Source organism: Gymnodraco acuticeps, unplaced genomic scaffold (assembly GCF_902827175.1).
Source record: "Gymnodraco acuticeps unplaced genomic scaffold, fGymAcu1.1, whole genome shotgun sequence".
Taxonomy (NCBI): Eukaryota; Metazoa; Chordata; class Actinopteri; order Perciformes; family Bathydraconidae; genus Gymnodraco; species Gymnodraco acuticeps.
The window spans coordinates 2,554,996-2,566,634 of record NW_022990274.1 but is presented as its reverse complement, the minus strand read 5'-3'; the positions used below and the strand labels follow the sequence as shown (position 1 = coordinate 2,566,634).

Here is an 11,639-nt window from a genome sequence, read left to right as displayed (position 1 = left end):
TTCAACACATACAATATAAACCTTAATATAACAATTTGGTTCGTTTAACTGGTTGGGGCATAGGTGTATAAAGTTAGGGGGCGGGACACAGCCTGAGAAGTTTCTCCCGCGAATCCTCAACACCGCAACTACTTCCGCTCAGGTCAGTGTACGACGTTCGGTCTGGGCTGGTGAACTGCACACATCAACAAGGAGATAAACCATTTCTCTCCATAGCAGCTTGTTTCTATAAATACCTCTACTGCTCGCTACTACCTGTAAGTTTGCAGTGTGGCTGTGTGAGTGTTCAATGTTATACTTTCAACCACATAATGTGTCTTAATGCTTCTTCTTTACGTAATGAGGCTTAACAACTTGGTTTAGATTAGTAGTGGTTTGGTCTGGGCTATGTACTGGATACGACTGAAGGCAGTCCAAGGCAGGGGACGTCTCGTGTTTACATGTCTACCTGACAGGGCAAGATAGCCATTAAAACAAAGATAACGTTCAGTTCACAGTCAAGAAGAAGTTTAATCACTTTGTTCACTCAGCTAATGGTTCAGCTATTGCTACAAATTTGAATAGGCTAAATCAGTGACAGTGGTTTAGTACCAAAGTATTATTTCTATGCAACTTTAGACATATATCCTCTAATGAGGCTTTTCTTTTGTCTGAATTTCTGTCGTTGCAGATAGCTTCATGTAATACTAGGTGAATGTGACTAAATGTTATTTATTCGCAGTAGAACATAGTGTAACCCGGCTGGTAACATGATGACATCGACAGCTGGATGTTTGCATGCACCATGCCTCATTAGGAATATGGACGAAAGTCATCATTGCCTTTGAACTTAAGTCGACCCGTTATCTGTACTCCAGTCTGCAGCTGAAAGTGTGCCAGAGGGTAAAGTTCATGCAGATTGCAATGTCTGTGTTTTTTGTTATCACATTTGGACTTGCAGGGAATGCATAGCGCTACACTTGCTTTTTGGTAAAATAATTTGCATCTTCAGACAAAGGTATGGCATATAGAAAATTGTGAATATTACATTTCTATTTTTCCTGCAGGAACTGTCTATTATCACGTTTATTATAGAGCTCCTTAAATGTTTTAGGATTGTGGTATTTGGAGCTTGTATAACAGTTAGTGCTTATTGTGTCAAAATCTGATTAATGAATATTACCTCAAACATTTATCTGACATTTTAAACCTTTTAGAACTTTATAAAGACCAGCAAATTAACACATTTATTTTGGGTTAAAACATTTTCACCCCATTTATTAGCTTGACAGACATTCCCAAAATATGAATTTTTATTATGAGGGAACTTCTTGCAATAGGTGACGGGGAAGAAAAGACCAATACTTATGTGGCACAGAAGAGTACACTGATTTGTGAATATCTCTGTTTTCTGTTCCCAGTGCAGAATGAATGTGGGTGTGGCACACAGTGAGGTGAACCCGAACACTCGGGTCATGAACAGTCGAGGGATCTGGCTGACCTATGCTCTCGGGGTTGGAATACTTCACATTGTGCTCTTGAGCATTCCTTTCTTTAGTGTGCCGGTGGTGTGGACCCTTACGAATGTCATACACAACTTTGTAAGTCACAGTCTCACACTTTCATTGCTGCTTTGCACGCTAAAATACTACACTAGCTAATCAGGTCATTTTTAAATAGCTTTATCAATGCATCAAATGTTATTTATTTATATAGCCCACTATCACACATTACACATGTCTCAGAGGGCTTTACAGTGTACAACATATGACACCCTCTATCCTTAGACCCTAAGTCAGACTATCCAAATTACAGAAATTATAATATATATAAAAATCAGGATTCAGCTTCGGATTACACATTTTTCTCTGAATTAATGAGCGAAACAGAATAGCTTTTCTCAGAATAAATATAACTGCAACTAGAGATATTTTCAGTATCAATTCATCTACTGATTATTCTCTTGATAAGTATAGTAGATAACAACAACAAAGTGGGGAAAAAAAGTCAGAGCTGAGTCTTGTTTTGTCCTCCCAAAATCATATTAAGAATCAGAAACAGATTTATTGCTAAGTAGGAAACACATACGAGGAATTTGCCACGGCGTATTTGCTGCCTACATAAACACACTTCAGGAAGATACATTGTAAGACAAGGACCGTGAAATAAAACAGGATCAAAAACGACTGCCAGTGTTATCATGAACAACACAGTGTTTGCATAGTGTGCATTAATGTCATATTCCGTTTACCATGATAATCAAGGGATATTTTAAGTAACATTTTGAATAAAATAAAATGCAGTTGTAGCCTCACAAGCCGAATGAATCTTGCATGCATGCTCAGCACACAGCCTGGTGTGTGTTACCTTCTGCCTGTACTTGTGTGTGCTTGTTGAGATATGCTCTATTTTTGGGGAGGCTGTCCTTGTGACCTATTATGATCATTTCCCCACTCCACATCAAGAAAGAAAAATGACCATTCATTGTTACAAGGCTGGCTTAAAAATAAGAAACAAAGTCCATGTGTGTGTGACATCAACAAGTCGTGCAAGCTGCAGGCAGTTTACAGGGATTGTGTATCAGCAGCCGGTACATGAGGCTATTAACAGTAGCTGCCAAGGTCAACTAAGGCTTATTGTTTGTCACACACTACAGCTGCAGTGGGCCGATTAAGACAGCATTTTAGTTGTATTACTGTGTAATGCACGTTTTCTATTTCCAACTGCATTCTTTCGTTTTTTACCTACAGTAGGGGCATCGGATTGGAAAGTATAATTCCCAAAGAATTTAGCCATAAATCTTCGATTTTTCCTGTGTTTTGAACATGTATGCTCAGGCAGGAACTGGTATGTTTCTGTTGGGAGTCTTTGTGCAGCTCACTCTCAACACTCCTGCAGAAACCAAGTTATTGTTTTTATCCAAGCTAGTTTGTCAGATAAGTAAGTTGGCGTGAATTTGTTTTTGTTGAGTTTTGAGAATCTGCAACTAGAGATTTTTGTCACCATCGATCAATTTGCTGATAATTCATTCATTCAGCAAACGGTGATGTAGAATTCTCTATATGGCCCTTTAGTTTTAGTTCTAGTCATCGAAGCTATTGCCTCTCCTCTCACTCCTCTGTCTCATGCAGGCATTGGAGCCCCACAGCTGTGTCTTGGTATGACCCAGAGAGTCGATTTGGCATGACCAAAACATTCATAAAACAAGCTCTTCATTTGATAATAACAGGACCAAGCTGACGCACAGTGTCAGAGAGCAGTAAGCGATAACTCCCTTCTCGGAACAGAGCTAGCTTTGACTGGTAATCAAATGTGAAGAAAACTTCATCAGCTGTTCACTTCGTGGCTGCAGCAAATGTCTTTGTCAATTCTCCGGCCATAACATCCAATAAACGTTCATCCGTTCCAGCTCTCCAGTGTTCTCCTTGTGTTCCGAGTCCTTGATCCAAACGTTTCATTACAATTGCTACTTAATCATTTGGTGTTTCTACAGTTTCTCAAAGTCCACGGGAATGTATTTAAATATCTTGTTTTGTGAGTCCAAACAACACCAAACACTTTTAAATATGGCAAAAAGCAGGAAATCCTAATTTGTGAATATTTAGAAAGCACTACGATCAGAAACGTAACATACTTTACACAAAAAAATCTCTGGAAACATAATTTTTTGGAATTGTGAACATCATTTCTATTCTACAATATTTTAAGTTTAAATGGAGATGTAAACAGAGATGTCATCAGTGTGCTATGGTGTATGTTAACAGATTGTTAGCCCTACATTATCAGCCATGTTCTTGTCTCTACAGGGGATGTATGTGTTCATGCATGCAGTGAAGGGCACTCCCTTCGAGACCCCTGACCAGGGAAAAGCCAGGCTGCTCACACACTGGGAACAGCTTGACTACGGCGTGCAGTTCACCTCATCTAGAAAGTTCTTCACCATCTCCCCCATCATCCTGTATGTATTACATATCATATGGTTGTGTCTTTACACTGATTTAGATAAAGGAACATTTTTAATATATTTATCAAATCCTGGGTCACACTGACTACCAAACAAAAAAGAAAGCATCTATAAAAATGTTGACCATGACAACACCATTTAAGGTATAATATGCAATTTTGTATGCATTCAAATATTGTTTAAACAACTAGACCTTTAATATATTTTGTACTTACATTATCCCAAATGGTTACAACAATTTTCAGAGAAATATGTAAGTTAAATCAAGGTAACGTATTTCATTTGGTGTCCTGTAACGTTGTTGTGTCCTCCGTTAATTCATTTTTAACAATACACTTTTTTAGATCCTGCATTCTTTTAACACTATATTTAATCGGATTAAGGACTTAGTCATTGGACATAGGGATGTTAAGTCATCAGAGAAGCAAGCTGAGCTAACGTTAGCCACGGCTCTGCTCTCAGCCCTATCTGTGTGACGAACAGCATCGGAGAAACAATTACTTTTATCATGGAACAGCTTTATTTAGTGTTTTACTGGTTTTCATCACCATGTCTGTTTGTTTTGAAGAGGAGACCTCTGAAGATAACTTCAAAGCTGCTAAAAGTCTCCCGAATGTCTGGATCTAAAGTTGTCACAAACCCAATGAGCAAACGTTAGCTGAGAAAAACACTGATTCTTAACATGAAACTGATTTATTCAGTGTTCTTATCAGTTTGAATCAGTATTGGGAAAGAGCAGACTTCAGCATATAATTGTGCAATAACTTCAGAGGTGTTGTAGTCAACGACTCCCATGATCCCACACTACTTCACGACATGTCCAAACTCTGTCTTTTGTTATAGTTTTGTAGTTGTAGTTCAGAGACCCATGCATCAGGAAAATGACATATTGTTCATTTTAATGCTTTTGAACAATCAGAAAACTGTGGGTTTGTCTTGCTACCACTTAAGCAGGGATATTTGATTTCCTTTTTTAACCATTTGTTTTGCTCCACAGATACTTCCTGGCAAGTTTCTACACAAAGTACGACACGACACACTTCGTCATAAACACTGCCTCGCTTTTGAGCGTCCTGATCCCCAAGCTGCCACAACTACACGGAGTGAGAATCTTCGGCATCAACAAGTATTAAGTTATCGTGAGCACTGTGCCTCATAGCAGCAGAAGTGACTTCCTGTGTAGTGTGTGCCTCCGATGTGTGTACCGAGTCGTACAGTTTGTCGTCGTTTAGATGTATCAGATTGAGATGAAAAGTTTCAAAGGAAGGCAGGAGTAGGTTCGTAGAGATCAGGATGCCATATGCATTACTAACTTATGTGAATATGTAATGATGTATTTTTGGCCTGCATAGACCTGGGCTGGCCCAGGCATCAGTGAGGCTTTTGGTTGTTTCTTTTTTTTTGCCCTCAGTTCACATGGCAACACAAACTGGGTGTATGTCGCTAGCCACAGAGAAGCCCCAAATGTATTTTTCAAAGATGTTTACTTCCTAAGGGTGAGGGGCCGGTGGCTCGTTGTTTTATTGGTACACTCTCATTTTGTAATGGGTGTCAAACGTATTCATGCTGAGTGAAGAATGGAATCATACTCTTTATTTGCACAGTTGCCTTGGTATGTGAATCATTTGTAGCTCAATCAGAACAGGGCAGGTTGTTTTCATTGTACAGATTTATTTGTGAATATTATGTCCTGTATGTTAAAGAAGAAGTCCTGTGTTTAGAAATAAGAGGATATGTTGTTTACTGAGGGAGGCCGACAGTATCTCTGTGATCCACTTACATAATGTAGCTGCTTTTCTTTAGATTATGACTTTGCTTTGCTCTCATCAAGGCAGCTAGTTCTGCTTTGTTTGGCCATAGCCATTAGCTCTTGATATGTTTTGTTCTTTAATCTTATTAAAATGTTTGAGCCCTCAAACTTTCTTCAAAGATTCTTCTTTAATGGCTGAGTAATGCAAGGACAAGATATCATCGGGAATGTAACAACAACTTGTTGGTACTTTTCTGAGACTATCAGTGCATTCTACACATGGTTTTCTTTAAAAAATAATAAAGTATTCACAAATTTGATGCGAGCTGTTCTGATAATAAACTTGAAGGTCAGTAGAAGGCTTAATTTTTGACCTGAGAATTAAGACTGGTAGACCTGGGTTTACCAAAAAAGCTTTTTTTATATACATTCCACAGGATTAACATGAGAGAGCTTTGTATACAACGTCTGAATTATTTTTGACACGCTTGGAAAGATGCTGCATTCGGTCAGATTCCACAGAGAAAAAGGTCAAATGTACACACTTGAGTCATTGCACTGCAAACAAGGGGAGAAAAAGAGCCTCTTCAAATCCTGATACATCAAACTTTACAAAACTCAGATAGACATTTATCATTTTGCATCAGATTTAATGAAACATGCTCCATATCGGATCATCTGGACCTATGCATGTCTGCACAAAGACTTAGACAAACTACGGCAAATCTCTCAGCTTTCAGAGTCACTGACTTGCTCCTTCAAACAAGCCTTTAAATCACAGGGAGGAAAGGCAGACCTTTTTTGGGTTTTCTAAAACATGGCGTCAATAAAAAAAATTAGGGCTGCACAAAAAAATACTTTGTATTTTTGACCTAACTCCAATTATAATAATATGGGGATTTATCATTTTTCATTCAAAATCATATTTATACATGTTTAGCCTTTAAAAAAAATTATGTTTGATTTGAATATTGCTATAGTTCATATTGCAATACCGATTCAATTATGCAGCCCTAACAACAATAACCAAAAGATTAAAAACTTTATTTAAAGGAAATGCTGATGTAAAAAAGTGTATTCTACAGTCGACCTGTGACAGCTCCAATTGATCCAAACTTAAACTGATCCGTTAATAATCCACCTTCCTGTAAACCTCCACTTTGGATGTCAGATCCTCACACTGCTCTCCCAGCACTCCTCTGTAAACCTCAAAGTGATGGTTCAGATCTTTCTGCGTGTGGATTTTATATTTTCTCCCTAAGGCCCCGTCGGCAGAGGCTGTCCCATAGAAGACCCGCCCTATCCGGGAGTGGACGAGAGCCATGGCACACATGATACAAGGTTCACGGGTCACGTAGAGGTCGTACCCAGTGCAGATGTATGGCAGAGAGCTGGGAGTGCTTTGAAAGGTATCCGAGGCTGGGGGAGTAAATGTACAAGCAGGGTATTGGTCAAAATAATAACTCCCGCCGGCCTGGCTACGTGCCACGAGATCAATGCAGACCATGACTGCATGATGGAGGGGGTGGTCTCCTCTGCAGTCATGGCCCACTGCAATGACCTTCTCTGTTGATGGGTCCACCACCACGGCCCCCACCGCGTCCATCCCCAACTCACTTCCTGCTTTGGCCGCAGTCAGAGCAGACATCATGTGCATGTGCATACTGGCCTTCTGAGGTGCAGTGAACAGCTCCCCCCTCAGGGCCACCGTCACCTGTTTGTCCTCATGGAAGGAGGTGGGCCAGTGTTTGCCCGCCTGCTCAAACTGGGGGCGGGTCAAGGGGGGACGTGCAGGGATCTTAACCCGAAAAGGCTCACCCAAGGCGTCATGTTTCACTCCTGAGGGGAGCAGAGAGTCGATGCTCAGAACCTCCATGTGTGGTGCGTCCCTGACAAGACACAGGAGGACCTCCAGAGGGTGGGGGCTGCCCTTCACCGTCCGCACCCTCTTGATGTGCTGAAGGCCGCTCATTGGGTACAGGCTGCTCAGCTCGCGGAGAAGTCGAGATGTCTCCTTCTTGTTGAGCACGGGTGCAGCAAACGCCTCCACCAGCTCCAGGTCTTGTGACTGCTCATCCGACAGCACAGGGTAAACTGTCCAGGAATCAGAGCCACACTCGGAGCCTTTCCAGCGCTTCCTCTGGGGCTCCATTGTTTTGGCGCTCTCCTGTGAAATATGATTTTGCACCAGAGTGAAACAGAAGTCAGTGCATTTTCAGGACAGCACATGATGACAAAGCCTTTAAGTTGTGTGGGGACAGAAACTAAGCCTGGTCTATACAAAATGACAGCTTGAGGCCAAAAGACATTTGCATTATGAGATTTCCATAACAGAGATCAACCAACAGGCTTTTCCAATACTGATTATATATTACCTGCCAATTCTAGATTAATGATTTTGTCCATAAAATGTAAAATCGTCGTGAAAACCGGCGATCCAAATTTCTCAAAATTGTTATGTCTTATTTATGGTTTGGTCCAAAACCAAGATATTCACTTCAATATTATTTTTGAAATAAAGATCAGAGAACAGTAGGAAATCTCCATATTTAAAAAAGGAGCTTAAAACAGCACTTTCGCATGAAAAAAAACTGACTATAACATCAATCGTTTAACAAAACACTTGCTGGCCCAACAGTTAAGGAATATTTGTTTGTATAACTTCAAGGATTACAATGAATTTGTAATGAATCCCAGTGTTTCCCCTACCATTGTCTGTCCTGAAATTCAAGGTGTTTTTGACCCTAAGAAACACTGATGCATTAATCAATAACAATAATCTACAGCTCCTCTCTCTGCTCCAGAGGATTTCAAAAATATATATCCCAATGCCACCCCCCACCCACGCTCGCTCGCTCAGCTGGCACCCCCCCAAAGCAGTAAACCTAGGGGAAACACTGAATCCTATACTGCCTTGTTGTATTGTTTTTATATACATTTCTAAAGTAAAATTAAACAAAAAGTACATTGCATTTGAAGGTGTAGTTGAAATAAAGTGGATTTCTAGAAGAGCTCAAACAATACTCTATTTTTGAGTCCAACATTGATACACCTGAATTGGCCATTATTCTTTAAAGAATGATTGAAATTGCCAATACTCTGTAGTCGTGTCAGATTTTGGAGTTACCTCAAACATTTCCCTGCATTTCTGTACTACAATTACTCATCTGCCGATACTTATGATATAGCGGAAATACATTTTAAAGTAAACATTTATACACGAAGCAGCACAACCAATACCAATTGTTTATCCATTTTATGCTCAAACAAGAGTTGACAAATCAATACAAAATAATTCCAGTTATAAGACCTGAATAATTATTACAGACATTCAGCTAATGCAAATACCAAACAAAATAAAAATGTCTCTTCTTCAATAGATATTTGCAACAAAGATGCCATACACCCTCAAAGGGGCCCCATTATGCTTTTTGGGGTTTTCCCTTTCCTGTTGTGTGTTATATAGGTTTTAGTGCATGTAAATGGTCTGCAAAGGCCAAAATCCCTGTGTTCCCTCCAGAGCGTGTTTAAACAATTTATAGTTGCAACTATATTGTATTGTTGCCTTTGATAATGTTGAGATTAAAATGACTGAAGCAGCGAAATTACTTGATACATTTAACAAAGCTGAAGTGATACAATACAGACAACTTGTATAAAATAGAACTGATAAGCATCCTGGCTGAGACTAAACTAGATGGTGTCAGTGGCAAACACAACATATAGTACCATAGCAAATATTAGGTCTTTCTTCATTTCCTCCCCAGTAAAAACTTTGCCTTCATAACTTTGGGCACGTGTCGTATGGTCAGTGACACTCTGGTGCCTCGGGTCAGTGTCTCTCCTGGCTGGGCCCCGGCAGCAGACAGGTTCAGCACCTTGTCCGTCAGCGTGTCCTGTCCCTGGGGCCGGATGCCGTGAAGGAGACGCTGGTACATGTCCTCCTGCAGGATCAGAAGACTGCGCGGCTTCACCAGCAGGGAGAAGAGGAAGCGGCTCTCCTCCGTCTGCGGTGCATCATCCTCCCGGCTGCTGACGGGCGTGTAGAAGTCGAGCAGGGTGTGAGAGCCCAGGCTGATGGTGGTGACAGTAGGGTGGTATAGAGGGCCGTCCTCATGAGGCATAATCCCTTCCCCTTGTTTGTACTCGTTCACCAACACATGATTGGCCGTTTTCCCACTGAATGCACCAAGAGAGGAGATTTTCTCAAAGTAGGTTTGGAGCCAGTCAGGAATCTTTTCTGCCAGCATGCCTTTGGGGTGTGGTAACCCTCCCCAGTTCTGAAGCCGTCTGCCTGACAGCTGTGTCCATTTAGTTTTGGGAGAGTTAAACACTTTCTGTTGAAGGTAGGACTCCTCCTCTTCCGATATGAAATCTGGGATGTAATACACTGTTGGTGGGGCCTCATTTACGACATACCGCTTCAACTCCTCCAAAATACAAGCTGGGTGTTCCATGACTCCTTTAGAAAAGTCAACATGAAATGCTTGTTAAAACCCAGGTTAAAAGAGGGCTAATGCTAGCTAAAGCTCCCTGGTCATGGCAGAAAGTGTACAACAGCCTTGTTTAAAAAAACTACTTTACAAAAGTCATTATTATTCACGATCTGAAAAGAAACTTAAATTTCACCTAAATGCTATCAACAGGATTTCCCTCATTAATCGCAGCAGTAATATTAGGACGTAATCTGAGGAATTAAAGTGTATTTTGATAGCATTAGCAACATTCAGCTCCCCCAAACACTTCAAATACGTTTATGTCTACAGCACAATAAATACAGTAGAGACAGAATCAAACCGATTGTATGACACATTACACATTTAAGGACATATGAAAAAGTACTGGTTTGTTCACATACAAATTAAAGTAAGGACACATTGAATTGTTGTATATCTTAGTTTTAAAAAATGATTTTACTCTAATTAAGTGTATTAATTCAAGTTTACCAAAAAGTTGCTTAATCAGGGTTTTTGTTTTCCCCCCCTATTTATTAACCCTTAAATCGCACTTGTCTGATGCCGTGAAATCCAAGAGACATTTCAAAATGTTATGAGTTATTTCAGATATACAAATTAGAATGTTAATATGTTGCCTTCAAACAACCAGAGATGGAAGAAGTACTTAGTACTTAGTACTTACTATTTACTTAATTAAAAGTAGCAATACTACGGAGTACAAATACTCAAGTAAAAGTCCTGTATTCAAAATTATGCTTAAGTATAAGTGAAAAATAATTAGCATACAAATAGAGTATCAATTTTGCAGAATGGACCATTTTAGAACCATATATTTTTATTAATGAATGTATGTGTTCATCACTTCAATGTTGCACTTGGGAAAGGTGGGGTTTATTTGAATTACTTGATATACAACTGGTGAGGCTTTTCTTTTTTCATTTATATTTTGTATTAATAATCTAAATCTGCAAAGTTGTTAGTAACTACATTTGTAAAATAAATGTAGTGGAGTAAAAACTACATAATTTGCCTTCAAAATGTAGTGGAGTAAAAGTAGCATTATGTGAAAAATACTCAGTATCTAAAGTACAAGTGTACATGTCTGACTTAAGAACAGCTCTTGGGTAAATGTACTTTGTTACATTCCACCACTGTAAACACTGAGCACGGCATTTATAGTAACCGTGAACGCAGCACAGCCAACTGCTACATGTAAAAGGCTGATTTCAATTTTTAAACACGCGCAATGTTTGTTACACACAGCACACACCAGCTACCCGCACATTATACAGTTGTAATGACAGTAAATCAACTTTACCTCTTCTGACATCAAAACGTTGAGGAAGCAGTCAGGCGCTGGACTCCATGCGCACGCATTTGTGCAGCCGACTAAAATGTCCCCCTAGAAAGTCATACATTTTTTGGACCTATCCTTGATTTTCTATACGATTCTTCCAGTTATTAGCTATGTGTATTTATAATTTAAGTT

The 11,639-nt window shown here is 39.7% G+C and overlaps 3 protein-coding genes across 4 annotated transcripts; 1 reads left to right on the top strand and 2 right to left on the bottom strand.

Annotated features, from left to right (window-relative positions):
* The first annotated feature begins 151 nt into the window (after window positions 1-151).
* On the top strand, window positions 152-5,861 carry ormdl1 (ORMDL sphingolipid biosynthesis regulator 1). 2 transcript variants are annotated; one of them, XM_034221482.1, is made up of 4 exons: window positions 152-257; window positions 1,401-1,580; window positions 3,786-3,937; window positions 4,941-5,861. In XM_034221482.1, the coding sequence occupies exons 2-4, from the start codon at window positions 1,407-1,409 to the stop codon at window positions 5,074-5,076; spliced, it is 462 nt and encodes a 153-aa protein (XP_034077373.1). In that variant the 5' UTR covers window positions 152-257; window positions 1,401-1,406; the 3' UTR covers window positions 5,077-5,861. The 2 variants fall into 2 exon arrangements, with proteins under 2 accessions (XP_034077373.1, XP_034077374.1); XM_034221483.1 differs by having other exon boundaries at window positions 159-278.
* A 233-nt stretch (window positions 5,862-6,094) lies between these two features.
* adat3 (adenosine deaminase tRNA specific 3) lies at window positions 6,095-11,526 on the bottom strand. The gene is made up of 2 exons (XM_034221480.1): window positions 11,469-11,526; window positions 6,095-7,860 (listed from the first exon to the last, which is right to left on the bottom strand). Exons 1-2 carry the CDS (start codon window positions 11,478-11,480, stop codon window positions 6,823-6,825), a joined length of 1,050 nt encoding a protein of 349 aa, XP_034077371.1. The 5' UTR covers window positions 11,481-11,526; the 3' UTR covers window positions 6,095-6,822.
* On the bottom strand, window positions 8,933-11,586 carry alkbh6 (alkB homolog 6). The gene is made up of 2 exons (XM_034221481.1): window positions 11,469-11,586; window positions 8,933-10,155 (listed from the first exon to the last, which is right to left on the bottom strand). The coding sequence occupies exon 2, from the start codon at window positions 10,148-10,150 to the stop codon at window positions 9,446-9,448; it is 705 nt and encodes a 234-aa protein (XP_034077372.1). The 5' UTR covers window positions 10,151-10,155; window positions 11,469-11,586; the 3' UTR covers window positions 8,933-9,445.
* Window positions 11,587-11,639: the final 53 nt, after the last annotated feature.

What these genes read in the sequence shown, in the direction of transcription:
- ormdl1 (XM_034221482.1), top strand. Translation starts at nt 1,407, where the DNA reads ATGAATGTGGGTGTGGCACACAGTGAGGTGAACCCGAACACTCGGGTC. An exon ending in CGAATGTCATACACAACTTT is followed by an intron (nt 1,581 to 3,785) that starts GTAAGTCACAGT and finishes TTGTCTCTACAG; the next exon opens with GGGATGTATGTGTTCATGCA. An exon ending in ACCATCTCCCCCATCATCCT is followed by an intron (nt 3,938 to 4,940) that starts GTATGTATTACA and finishes TTTGCTCCACAG; the next exon opens with ATACTTCCTGGCAAGTTTCT.
- alkbh6 (XM_034221481.1), bottom strand. Translation starts at nt 10,150, where the DNA reads ATGGAACACCCAGCTTGTATTTTGGAGGAGTTGAAGCGGTATGTCGTA.